This window comes from Acyrthosiphon pisum, chromosome A1 (assembly GCF_005508785.2).
Source record: "Acyrthosiphon pisum isolate AL4f chromosome A1, pea_aphid_22Mar2018_4r6ur, whole genome shotgun sequence".
NCBI classification, from domain to species: Eukaryota; Metazoa; Arthropoda; class Insecta; order Hemiptera; family Aphididae; genus Acyrthosiphon; species Acyrthosiphon pisum.
The window spans coordinates 72,451,388-72,464,828 of record NC_042494.1 but is presented as its reverse complement, the minus strand read 5'-3'; the positions used below and the strand labels follow the sequence as shown (position 1 = coordinate 72,464,828).

The following is a 13,441-nucleotide window of genomic DNA, read 5'->3' as shown; positions in this document are numbered from 1 at the left end:
AATATATCTACATACATATATTTATATAATATATACATTATACATAAGCAATAATATATATTATATATATTTGCACAAATATCACAGCATTTTACCTTAACAGTTACAATATATTATAAAAAAAAAAAGTTATAAAAATGTCAGGTTTCGGTTGTTTCATCGTTTCCGAAAAAACTCGAGTACAACCACGCCACCACGCATAAGACCACACAGCCGCAAATCATCATTAAGATGATTTTTTTCTGCAACAGATAATTAAATGGATTTAAAACAAATTATATATTATAGGCACTCGTTTGTATTTTGTTCAACATATAAATTCGTTTCCTTAAACAATATATAATATTGTCATTCGTACCATTCTAGCTTTACTAGTGTATATGACCGCTTTTTTGGTTTCAACTTTGGCGTTTTCTGCAGCTTCTCCGGCCCTTAATACGTGTTGTTCTATACTATTAATTATGTCACCCTGTAAGAAATAGTAACAAGTTTAATATTGATAACATTTTTGAAAAAACAACATAATTGCATGGTCAATATTAGTAACAATAACGAGTATTGTAGAATGTTGTTACGCAATATGAAATTAAAAAACAAAAAAGTTCTCGTCACGCTCTAATAAATCTGGAATTGAATATATTTTAACATGATTAAATAATAAAACTCATAGATTTATTTTGTTATAATTAACATCCACTTTGGTATAAACATACAATGGACTCCGAAAAAAATGCATATATATAGTACCTACCTACCTACAATTCCAATTTCCAAGAATTAATAAAGACTAAAGTTGATATTTTTTTAACATAATTATGTATTAAAAAAATGTAAATCTATTAATACGAAGGATCCACTTGTATTGTATATAATATTAAAGAATTATGTAAGTATAGGCACCTATATTAAATAAATTGATATTCACACCACCAAGCGATTATATCAGTTTTACTTTTGTTGATACTATTATCATGTTTTCATTAATTCTTATGAAATGCACGAGTCAATCGGAAATTATACGTGAATAGATTTTAATGAATTTCTAAAATTCTTGTTTATATAATTATATCTAAGTGAAATCCATTTCATATTAATACAATACTATATTACTATATATTATTTTCAAAGACTTTCGTGAGAACATGAATACAAGATATGAGTACTTATTGAAAATAATTATTAGATCTATTAAATATATTACCTATTTCCAATTTTAGCACTGCGATGGATCAAACAATATTATATTTAGGTATAATAATAATTTTAAATATTAATAATCATAATGCAATACTATAATAAAATTGATTTACAAAGACAAATAGACTAATAAGGTAGTAGTGACGAACAATAAATAGGTATAGGTAAAATATTATATATAGCCATATAGGTAGTTAAAACACGTTAAGACTAAATACGGGCAATTAAAATGTTAAAACGATGATTGATACTACTGATTACCTACTGATTATAATATGTGATATATTAAATGTATAACTTTAAACTTTATATATGTATATAAATGTGTTTGTTTCAACTTTGTTTACAAAATTGTAACGACAAAAACCGTACATCACACAATAGAATAGAATATTACGCACGTATGCAAGAAACTTGTTGGTATTGAAAATCAGATAAGTCTAGAAGATAATAATATAATAATAGACAATAGAACGTTTTTAAGTATTACGCGTTAAGAATCACATAATAATATATTATTATGTAGTTACCTATGCGTTTTGGCCACGTCCGTGGTTCTGGAATAATAGTATAATACTATAGAATACTATAGATAGGTGTATAGTTATTATCATATATTCCAATCAGTAGACAAATTATGACAATAATTAATACATTTATTTTTATTATACTATTTATTTTTTATTTTTATTTGAGTTTTACTGTTGATTGCAGCGTTTGTAGTGAATCGTTCTATTTCATTCAAAGCTTCGAAAAGTTCATCACTGACCTCTCCTTTGTTTTCGATAAATCGCCTTAACTCATTAATATGCATCCGTGATTGTATACTCGTGGGAATGGGGGGTTCGATACATTCTTGTTCCTCTTCTTCATCCGATGATTGAGTACATCTTACAGTTAATTGTATAATGTCTGAATCTGATAAATGTCCGTATACTTCCAAGTCGTTATCCATGTTGATGTAATCATCAAAATTAATATTTACACCTTGCCTCACATCGTCCCATACATTTATTGTAATCGTTTGTTGAATTTCTTCATCACCAACATTATCTGAATTTCCGCTTTAAAAACCATGGCTGCAGCTTTACGGAAACAGTTTGCAATGGTTTCTGATGTTACTTGTTCCCAGGCATTTTTGGACATTCGATTTGCTTGTAAAATATCAATTTTACCACCATCCTGTAGTAAGTTTTGTACTAGTAGAGTACGGTAATGGCGCTTGAAATTTTTAATAATTCCTTGGTCCATTGGCTGAACCACAGATGTCATATTGGGAGGAAAAAACAAAACTTCGAGATTTTCCATTGTATGAATGTAGTTATGCGCAGTGCAATTGTCAATTATAAACAACATCACCTTTCTGTTTTGTTTACAAAATATTTTATATTAACGATAACATTAATGACTAATGAGTAATGACCTTTATAGATAAATGAGGGAAATTTTATACAAATACATATGTATTAATAAAACTTAAAACTTCGAGTTAAACAAAATATTTTTAGGTACATTGTTTAAATAGGAAATTCTAGGGACCGGAGTAAAAGTTCGAGGTATCAACGATTTCGAGTTAAAGAAGTTCGAGATAACCAAGTTCGACTGTAATAAAAATTTATCTATATGACGTGTGAATGTGTGATAACCAGAGATGGATACAAGTCATTGTGTACAGCGGAATCTAAAGCAAAATTTACGTATATAGTTACCTACGCCACCGCTGCAGGACTTCGACTGTACAGAGGAGGTATATGACTTAAATAAGTATTTGAGTATAATAATTAATATTTATAATTTATATTATCATCATACTTGCTTTTCGACCAGCATGGCCATCTCGACAAACATGTCTCGGAGCTCTTGGATGCTCTTTTCCAGTTTCAGCAGTTCCAAGTGCCTGTCTTGGACTTCTTGCAGCGTGCTCCTGGCTTCCAGTGTTTCGGCAATTATCTGGAATCATTAATTCATAATATATGTATTTACACACACGACTCCACGAGTACAATATAATTCATATATGTATTTTGAAATTTGTAAGACCAAAGGCACATCCCAGATCTCATTTTTTTGTTTAATAATATTATTTTAACATTATAATCACGAATAATATTGGTATATAACGTTATTATAATACTATTGTAATATTATCATTACAAAATTCTGTCTGGGATGAGAAAATCAAAAATAGTTCTTACGTTTCCGTTGAACACGGCCGAATAATTTCCCTGGCTGACTAGCTCGTCGAACTGATCGTTGGATATTTCGGCTCTCGCTGCAAAAAATATAATAACAACAACATAATATCATATAATTGGATCGACGACGGATTATGTATAATTCATTAAGCCCCGTTTGAAAAAAAAACTTTTTTAACACTAACCTATGGACACGACTTTCTGCATGCGTTCCTCGCATTTTTCTTTGTAGATGATCTGCTCGGCGTTGAATTCGGCCAGGGCTTCGACCAACATGTGTATCGTGGTGGCGTGTTGGGTTTTTCGTATCCGCAACGCGGCGCTTACTTGTTCGTTGTCACCGGAAGACTCATCTTCTTCCTGGTTGATCTGTTTCTCTAGACCTAAAGAGAAAACCCCATCAAATATTAAACGCCTCGACGAGCACGATTACACACGTCCGGGTTTCGTGGGTAAGTATCCCTACTTATATAGATTTCTACAAAGCAAACATAACTTTAATCCGATTTTTATCTGTGACATTCTGACGCATATAATATGATATAGTATCATTAGTATCTAATATGTATATTATTATTATCTCTTCGTGTATTCACGTACAGGACGATTTTAATCCGGTCAATTGTACACAAGACATAGTTTCGGAGAATCGTTATAAGTACATGTTTATTTTATTTACTACAACATTTTACTGCGTACTTTTATTTAGAATTTTACGTTTTTCCTTTGTCACTATGTTATTTCCTGTCGCACGACTAAATAATGATTATTTTTTTTTTTATATTATAACAATGGTTTTGATTAATACTAAATTCTGACACAAAGTGATTCAGCAACTACTTTTATGATTAGTATTAGCCATTAGGTATAATTTTATTTTGGTGAAATTATTAGAATGATTATGCAAACATTATTTATAAATGTAGAAATCTAGTTATAGTAGTTTTGTATTTTAGAAAACAATTAACACCTCCTTTTGGTATTACTAAGCATTTATATATATTATATAGGTACTTATACAGAATTTGAATTAATATTTGGTTATCTATCTCATCAGTCATCCTACAGCTATAATAAGTATGAGTATTTTTTTTATAATATATTAAATAGTAAATACACAAGCGTGTGATACTGAAGCAGTGATATGTTTATGTGTCACTTAAAATAATAATAATAATACTAGGTAGTAAGACAAGACGTCCGGTATAACATTTAATGAAACGCAAAGAGGGCCTTGGCGGTGTTAAGAATAATTTTTGTTATTTTTTATATATATAGCGTTTATGACATTTCCGAAGTCCAATGTTGTCCGAGACCTTGATGCCCGTGAATCCGTTCTGGACAGCCTACAGATTACCATTTACGATTTTTTTTATTAAGGATATTACCTCGTCTACATTCTGTGAATATATATATATACACATACGCGTATGGGATAAAAAAAAAAAAACATTATTGAGCGTTTATTATTGCCGTGTCATTTCAATGGAATATTCACGAAACTGTTTGATGATAATACCTATATAATAGAAGTGCGAAATATATATATCAAATACCAATAACAATACCTGTGTGTGAAAAAAAAGTTCAAACCGAATATTATAATATATTACATACTATTATTTTTAATACCTACATATCCTATATTATAATTTATATATTGTATAGACATTTATAGGCTGAGCTTAACAACCTTATAAGTCCACTTTATATCATATAGATAAAAAAAAATTCACCACTATTTTGTTTATGATACTCTGTACCTATTTTGGTATCTTTTTAGATTTCAGTAGTTAAGTTGAAAATAATTTTAAACACGAATAGTATTCTCGGAGTTATCAGTTGGTTTCTTCAATTTTTTTTTTTATACATTTTATGAATTCAAAGTAAAACATTATATATACAATCATTATTGTATACCTACAAGTTACAAAAGGAATATATTTGAAATTTTCAATACAATATGTCTTAATATAAATCCATTACTATTATAACTTCGTGGAAAATATTCAGACATATATCTGAATTACGGAGTCTGTTGCACCAAAATGAAGATAAATCAGTTTTTTTCGGCATAATATCTTATAAAAAAAGCCATTTTGAAAAAGGTAAACTTATTTTTTTGTTGCACTCAATCCTCTAATTAGTATAAGTTGCATTGTTCGCCCAAATCGAATAAAATATAAATTGTTATTGTTAAATTATATTTATATATTGTTATACCTTTCAATGTGGTGCTGACTTGTTTACCCATTTTTTTTACATTTTCCGTTTTTATATCTATATCTCGTTTCATATCTGCAAATTAATTCAATAAAGAAAATATTATGATCTATATTAAACTTTTACTGTCGAAGGCGCAGTTGTCGCTATAATATATTATTATAGTAATAAATAATAATATATATCATATTATACAACAGTATCATACTTTCATCTTGCCTGGGTAGAAGAAGTAACTTTCCGTGTAACGTCCTCATCAACACTACATGCTCTTTGATTTGTCTTATTTTTATCCGACATTGTTCGATCTGTAATATTGATCCAGTATTATATCAATTTAAAAACAATTTTGTTTAATTATTTCAAACGAAAAAATAAACTTAACACCTTTGAATATAAATAAATATAAATTTATAATCAATGGTAGGTAGTACACTAGTACATATTATATATATTTATACTAATTTATATAAATTTATACTAATTATATCTATTATTATCGTTATATTTTATATATATTATTATTTTGCCAAAGCAGTAGGTACATATCTATATATAAAACATACCATATATTATAATATAAATTTAGGTAGGTAGCATGATGCACATCGTAATAATGAGTATTGAGTTTTATTAACTTTCTATTGTACAATCCATAAAAATGCTCACGTCATAATCATTAATCAAATTTCGATTAAATTATACTATTTTTTTTAACGCTGAACTCGGGATATAATTATATACGTATCATTAAACAACAATATATATATTTATAGACTTTATATTTTGTACCTGATCGAAGAAATGTTCCATGTAACCGTACTCTGAGTATTGCATGTCCAGAGCTACGTTGTCCACTCCTCTTATGTTATTTCGGGAATCCATTCTGTTGACGTGATTTGGAAATACATCTTCAACAATCTATGGAAAAAAACGATAACAATAAAAAAACCATGTATGTAAATGTTGTCAACGAGACTGCCAAAGGCTCGTTAAGAATCTTAATACAGGAGGATGTCAGCGCACTATATTTGGTTTTCTCTCTCTGCATGACCAACGCACAACATACCAAATTTACGTTCATAGAAACATCCATATCCAAACGATGTTACTTTTAGTATAAGAATGAATTCACCTATTATTATTAAACTTTAAGTCTAGAAGATTACTTATGTCACTACGTTGACTATTTTATAATATCTTAATTTTTATATAAGTTATGAGAGTGTAAATTATTACAATTTAAAAATGCATAAAAATTAAAATATCGTAAAAAAGCCAACATAGGTAATCCGATAATCGACATAGGTAATGTTCCTAACTAAAAGTTTGGTAAAAGGCGAATTTACTTTAATATTAAAAGTAACAATATACAGGTCGGTTCTGCTAATTGTAAATATGCTATATATTGCGCATGAGTCAGAGAAAGAAAACAAATGGTGACATCCACTAAAGCATAAGTGAAATTTGTAAGGGAGACTTGAAGCAGATAAGGCTAAACCATCATTATTTTAAATCTAATATATAAAACACCAATCAGATATTATTTTAGATCCAGGTGTCCAAACCATAAAATATATATACGTTTAATAATATATGTAACCCAGAAATATATAGGTAGTTCACTTTTATAAATCATGTTGTAATAACTAATAACCATTTTTGTTTATGGCAAATTTGTATTACCTACCTAACTAAAAATGATATACTGTTCTAATAGTTTCAATGTATACGTGTTTTTAAATATAAATTCAAACAAATAATTAATAGCTATCATACTTACCTGGCTATATGTAAACCGTATACATACTATTTTAAATTTAATTTTCAATTAAAACTAACCAATTTAATGTTTTTTTTTAATACATAGGTACCTAGTTTAGGTAATGTATAAAATAGCACTGTTTTTTATGTCATATTTTAATTAATATTTGGACATCATAAAATAACTAGTAAATAATATTAAGGCGAGAGTACCTAGATAATAGATATACCTAAGTATATAAAGGAATATTTTTTTTTCTAGTTATAAATTATTATGTTAATAATTTAAATGTTTATTTATATTTAGTATAGGTAATGCAGACCTATAAATAAGAGTTTTTTTTTATTTTATAATGCTTATGAATTTATGACTCAAAATAAAATATTATTAAAAAACCGGGTTAAGCACGTCACATTAATATTGTAAAGGTACCTTAAGATGAGTATTTAGCTATAAAATCGTATTTTTTAATTCCTATTTCCTGTTAAAAAAATAGTTAAAATAATACATCATTTTAGATTCTGAGCGTAGCAGCGATTGGTTTTACAATGAAGGGTGTTTTTTTATTTGTATCTGTCATCACCTTTTAGGACAGTAAAAGTGATTAGTTTTTCTTCAACAGCGTCTTTGTTGGTAGGAAAGTGAATCTAGGACATACATTTTAAGTTTCCAATTTTTTAAGTTTTTTTTCTATAAATGTCAATAAAACTGTTTGTTGGGCCAAAATGTTTGACAATTTAATACAAGGTCTCTAATATATCGTTTCAATGGCAGTTGAAAAATATAAAGAATACACAGTTACAATTTTTTTTTATAACCGCATTAATTATAAGTTCGAATCTCGACAACGTATAATCTCTACGTAAAAATCATGAAAATGTGCAAATTATTTTGAGTGAGAAATTCATAAACATTTTTCATTTTAAATCTAAGATTTAAAAAATCAATACAAGATTCCTCATAACTTTGTCAAACTTTATCAATGAAAAATATCTACTGAAAAGCCAAATTACATTTTTATGTGCGTTTGAACTTAACAATGATATATAAACATAATGTAATATAGTGTATAATGGTCCCCACTAAGCAAGCTCGAGCTATATAGCTATAGCTTAAAATTGTTATAATAACAACTTATAACTTATAAGAAACCATGCATTACATTATCAAGCATTTTGACCCAACAAATATTTTTTTACCAACATTTATAGAAAAAAAAAATTGAAAATTGGAATTGTTTATAAATAATTCGAAAAGAGTCAAAATATTGAAAATATTTTGAAAATTGTATTCTCAATAGAAAATTATAAAATCATTTGGTGAACACTTAACTATCTACGGTTGTTCATTTTTAAATTATAAAAAATTATCAAAAATCAATCGAGGTGAAATAATTAATTTACGGTTGAATATTCATGTCGAAACAATTGAAACTTCAATTTTAACCATCTGGTTTTTTTTTAATTACACCTATAACAAATTATGAGGAACCTGATATTAAATTTCCAAGATTGATCGTGCAAAAAATATTAATCAACAAAATTAAAAAAAAATCTTGAATTGCTCATGTCTACTGCCTATAAATAGATTAAAAAGAGTCATAATATTTCTAAAATTGTATCATGTGTAGGGAAAATTGTCATATTATAAACGTTCGGTGAAAATTTAAAGTATCTACGGTTGTTAGTTTTTGAGTTACACAAAAAAAATAAATACATTTTGCGAAAAACTGGTTTGATGTAAAATTTGCTTTTCCTTTACTTTTTTTTGTTATTCCCGATGCTTTTAAGAACTACTGAGCATTTTTTTACTTTTGATCCCTCAAATTCCAAAGTACCAATTAGATTTACTTTCCTACTAGAAAATATAAGAATTGAAGCATTTTTACTGCCCCAAAAGCACAAAGGTGATGGTAAAGACAAAAAATAAAATATGAAAAAACTTCTTATCATTGTAAAACCAATAGGTACATTATCGCTTCACTCAGTGGCGAGCCGAAGTGGTCAATTTTGACGCAGTTGCGTTAACTTTTCAAAGGGGGTGGTGCACTGGTGCCACCCCGTGACTGTGGAGCAGAATTACATGCTAAAGCCTAACCTCTTGGCTCTTTTTATCACATTTTATTAACATCATAACTTTGTTATAAGTAAAAATAGGATGGTGGTAGTAGTGGCAAGTACATAATTATGAAAATACGTCATTTAAAATCCGCCACTGTCTCCACTCAATATCTAAAATATTAATACAAATTAAATTAAATTATTTATTGCAAGATAATTACATAATGCGTAAATATTTAATAAATGTAGATATACTATATTAATTTGGTATGGTTAATATTTAAATTCAACTGAATTATGATAACTATTTTAGACCTTATTGAACAAAAGCCATTAAAGTGCTACCATGAGTGGCTGATCTAACTCAAAGATTTTCAAACAATTTTAATTTTTCATTTGTACCTAATGCTCTTCACATACTGGTTTTGTATATGAAATATTTATAGATTGTGTACCTATTCTCAAATAATTAATAAGTGTTAGTAAAAAAAAAACAAAAAAAACGACATGCACTGTCTACATCCTCAGATTTTCATCTCAACTTCCAACACGTTTGGGATTTGTGCGTGTATTTCATTATTAATTCATAGTTATCATTTATCACATGAAATTTATCTTTTTAGTATACAATTTTGAATTGATCAGTTGTTTTAAGTTTTAACTACTGCCTATAATTAGTATAATAATTAGCTACAATGAAATTCCAATACAGTTATTTTATTTTAATTACTAATTAGTTAAATTTAATCTTGACATAATTATGTTGGTATTAACAAATTTAAAATAATAGCTAAGTACGCCTTAGTATTTAAGTACTATCTAGTATTCTAGTTTATATAGATTATGATTCATGACAGATTAGAATTAGATATTAAACATGGAGTTTTTAATTGAAAAATCATCGGTCCATGATTTATATTTAACGAAATTTTCTTTTTTTATTTGATGTCTGTATAAAAAGATCAGAAGCCATAGACGGCTTTCTTATCTTACATAACTATTTATTATAAATTATAATTTATATTCAATCATACATTCAAATATTCAATATCATCTATATTGTACATTAACCAAATTACAAATTACAAATTAGGTATTAGGTATTAGGTGCCTTCTTAGTTCATAATGTATAATATAAATTATAATTACTGTTTTAATGTACTTATGATGTATCGACTATAGATAGGTAATTTATTTTAATAGTTCAATGACATGTTAAATCTATAACGGTTTAGCCCAAATTACTGTATTATTGTATACTGTATACCTATAGTAATATGGAGCATATTGTATATGGTTACAACATACCTACCTAATTATAGATAAATAATATGATGAAAAAAAAATAAATATCAGAATATAATATATTATAATTTATATAATTAAGTAGGTACACAATTATACGTACGAAATGATAATATTAAAATATTTCCATCTTCGCGGATAAACAAAATATGTCACCTTCAGCGAGAAGAAGAAGAAAAATTTTCGAGAATATTTATTACCTATATATTATACCTACGTATGGTCTATTGGTATGTATATAATACAATGGTATATTTCATATTATTTCCCTCGTTTTATATTGATGTTCTTTAACGCTAACCAATAACTACAGCACATATTATATAATATCTATATTAACACGATAAAATGCAAACAGTATTATGTTTTTATCTAAGACTACATCAATGTTATCATCTTTATAATATATATTTTAATGTTTTAAGTAATATAATATAGTATTATGTGTTGAGTGCTGACGGCGTGCCGTCCTGTCCTTCCACATAAAATCTTGTTTGTTGATCTAAAAACATTTTATTATTTAATAGAATTATAGAAGTATACAACTATAATGGATATAATATCCATAATCGTTTTTTTTCTTTCCAATATTTTGTGTTTGACTAATATGGCCTTTTATTCGCTATGAATTATTGTTATATATATTATGAATACAATAAAAATAATGTTCCTTATGGTTCCGCACTGCCGAATATTAACTACAGCGGCACTCACCTATATGCAGGCCTTGAAGTTATTGTGTTAGGGAAAATTAATTGGCGCTATTTTCAACAGATAGATCAGGACTGCAGTTGGCACAACAATAAACCAATTGTGTATGTAATGTTTGTGGTAAAAAAATATATTTATATACCTATACGTAGTACATAAAGTATAAATAATAATATAAAATATATAGAAACTACGTGAAAATTTAAATTTTTATTTATAGTCAATTTACATAGGTAGGTACACACGTTGTATCGTGGTTGATGTGTAGGTACACCAAAATAATATTATAATGAGCACAATATTTAAAAATAATGTCCCACGTTTCATTTAATCGTGTTGAGTTTTTTATTCTAAACAACCCATCATACTGCAACGAGGATCGTCTATTCATTGTACTGTATATGTATTAGGTAGACCTACCTACGACACAATCAACTTTGTGGACGGCACTCTGTATCGCGGGTATAGATTTATTATCTTTTTAGCCATGTTCTGTGTATACACAAAACAAATTAGAATGTCGAAGATTGTATTTTGTTCGGCCTGTCAAAACGAATATTTACATAGTTAATCAACTGAAAATCAAGGAGAACAAAAATACCATCCTAAAAGTGATTTATTTCCTACTTAAGATGCATTTTTTGTAACCGATATTTATTTTTGTGTGTTTTAGTTTTAACACAATTTATGTAATTTTAATTCAAAATCGTTCGGTTTCATCTAACAATGCTAAACAAAATATTTTCAATTGAGTTTCGACAGTTTTGGTTTTCTGCAGTAGATAAGACAAGTGCAATTAAGTCACAATAATTACATGTATGCCTCAATCAAATATTTAAAATCCAAGGTTATACTTTGTTATTGAATACTGATATTAATTTAGTAATACAATGGGCAATTAAATAATGGAGTTATCAAATGCCAATTAATAGATTATAAATTAAATATAGTATGACAAATACTAAATCGAAATATAATATTGGAGATTCGGGAAATGAAATGAAGTAAACTTTTTAAAGTATTGCAAAGGCAATTGAAGCATTTTGTTATTGCATTTTCAAAAGTTAGTTTTCCAACTTATACGTATATCTACCACTTATGGGCCTGTCATTGTTTTTTTTTGCAGTTATTTATTAATCATGGACGTACTATGATTAAATTTAACAGCTAACAACTTATATTTTAAATCATACATCGATAGAGGTACATTGAAAAATATTACTACCTACTGCCGTACTAAGTTTACGAATATATATTATTATAAAATATGTACCTACCTATATTAAATATTTATGTAATATTGAATATGTATGTAACTTATAGGCTTAGGTATTTAAACTGTTCTGCAGGTTTATGAAAAAAACCATGCTAGGTACCTCATAAAAGCATAGATACCTATTTAGATAACAAAGCGTTATAGGTATTGTCCAGTTATATAATGAATTAATGACTAAAATATGAATAAAAGGGGATCCAGATATTTTATAAAATTATTTTTTCATATTGTTTAAATTTATTCATATCACCAACAAATAATATTGTAATAAAACTACTTACAGCTTGTAATTCTTTCAGTCTGTCTTTAATCATAATTGGAAAAAATAAATAAATACTACCTATTCACTTTTGCAGCAAAAACATGTTAGACTACACTAAAGATTACACTAGAGTAGATAGGTACTAAACTACTAAACACATTATTGTGACACTGTACACTCGGCGCTAACAAAATCGAAACTAAAATGACGATACACGAGATTTGAAACAGTAATAACTTTATGCTGTCACTCCCACCATAAAAGATTATTACGCTTTTAATGTTATATCCATGATTCATACATAAACAATGAATAGCATGAAGTATTGAAGTACCTACCTAAATTAACTACTTTAACTGTATTAAATATTAATTGTTTTGATAAGTTATCTGAATATAACGTTATTATACATACAACTAATGTAAATGTATATTTTAAATTCCAGCA

At 27.4% G+C, this 13,441-nt stretch overlaps 1 protein-coding gene across 1 annotated transcript; it reads right to left on the bottom strand.

The window, feature by feature from the left end:
* On the bottom strand, positions 1-13,210 carry LOC100159221 (syntaxin). The gene is made up of 9 exons (XM_001942963.5): positions 13,014-13,210; positions 6,408-6,536; positions 5,824-5,923; positions 5,616-5,690; positions 3,578-3,775; positions 3,393-3,469; positions 3,010-3,147; positions 359-469; positions 1-242 (listed from the first exon to the last, which is right to left on the bottom strand). Exons 1-9 carry the CDS (start codon positions 13,044-13,046, stop codon positions 141-143), a joined length of 963 nt encoding a protein of 320 aa, XP_001942998.2. The 5' UTR covers positions 13,047-13,210; the 3' UTR covers positions 1-140.
* Positions 13,211-13,441: the final 231 nt, after the last annotated feature.

What these genes read in the sequence shown, in the direction of transcription:
- LOC100159221 (XM_001942963.5), bottom strand. Translation starts at nt 13,046, where the DNA reads ATGATTAAAGACAGACTGAAAGAATTACAAGCT. An exon ending in CGGCCGTGTTCAACGGAAAC is followed by an intron (nt 3,148 to 3,392) that starts GTAAGAACTATT and finishes TAATGATTCCAG; the next exon opens with ATAATTGCCGAAACACTGGA. An exon ending in ACACTAGTAAAGCTAGAATG is followed by an intron (nt 243 to 358) that starts GTACGAATGACA and finishes TATCTGTTGCAG; the next exon opens with AAAAAAATCATCTTAATGAT.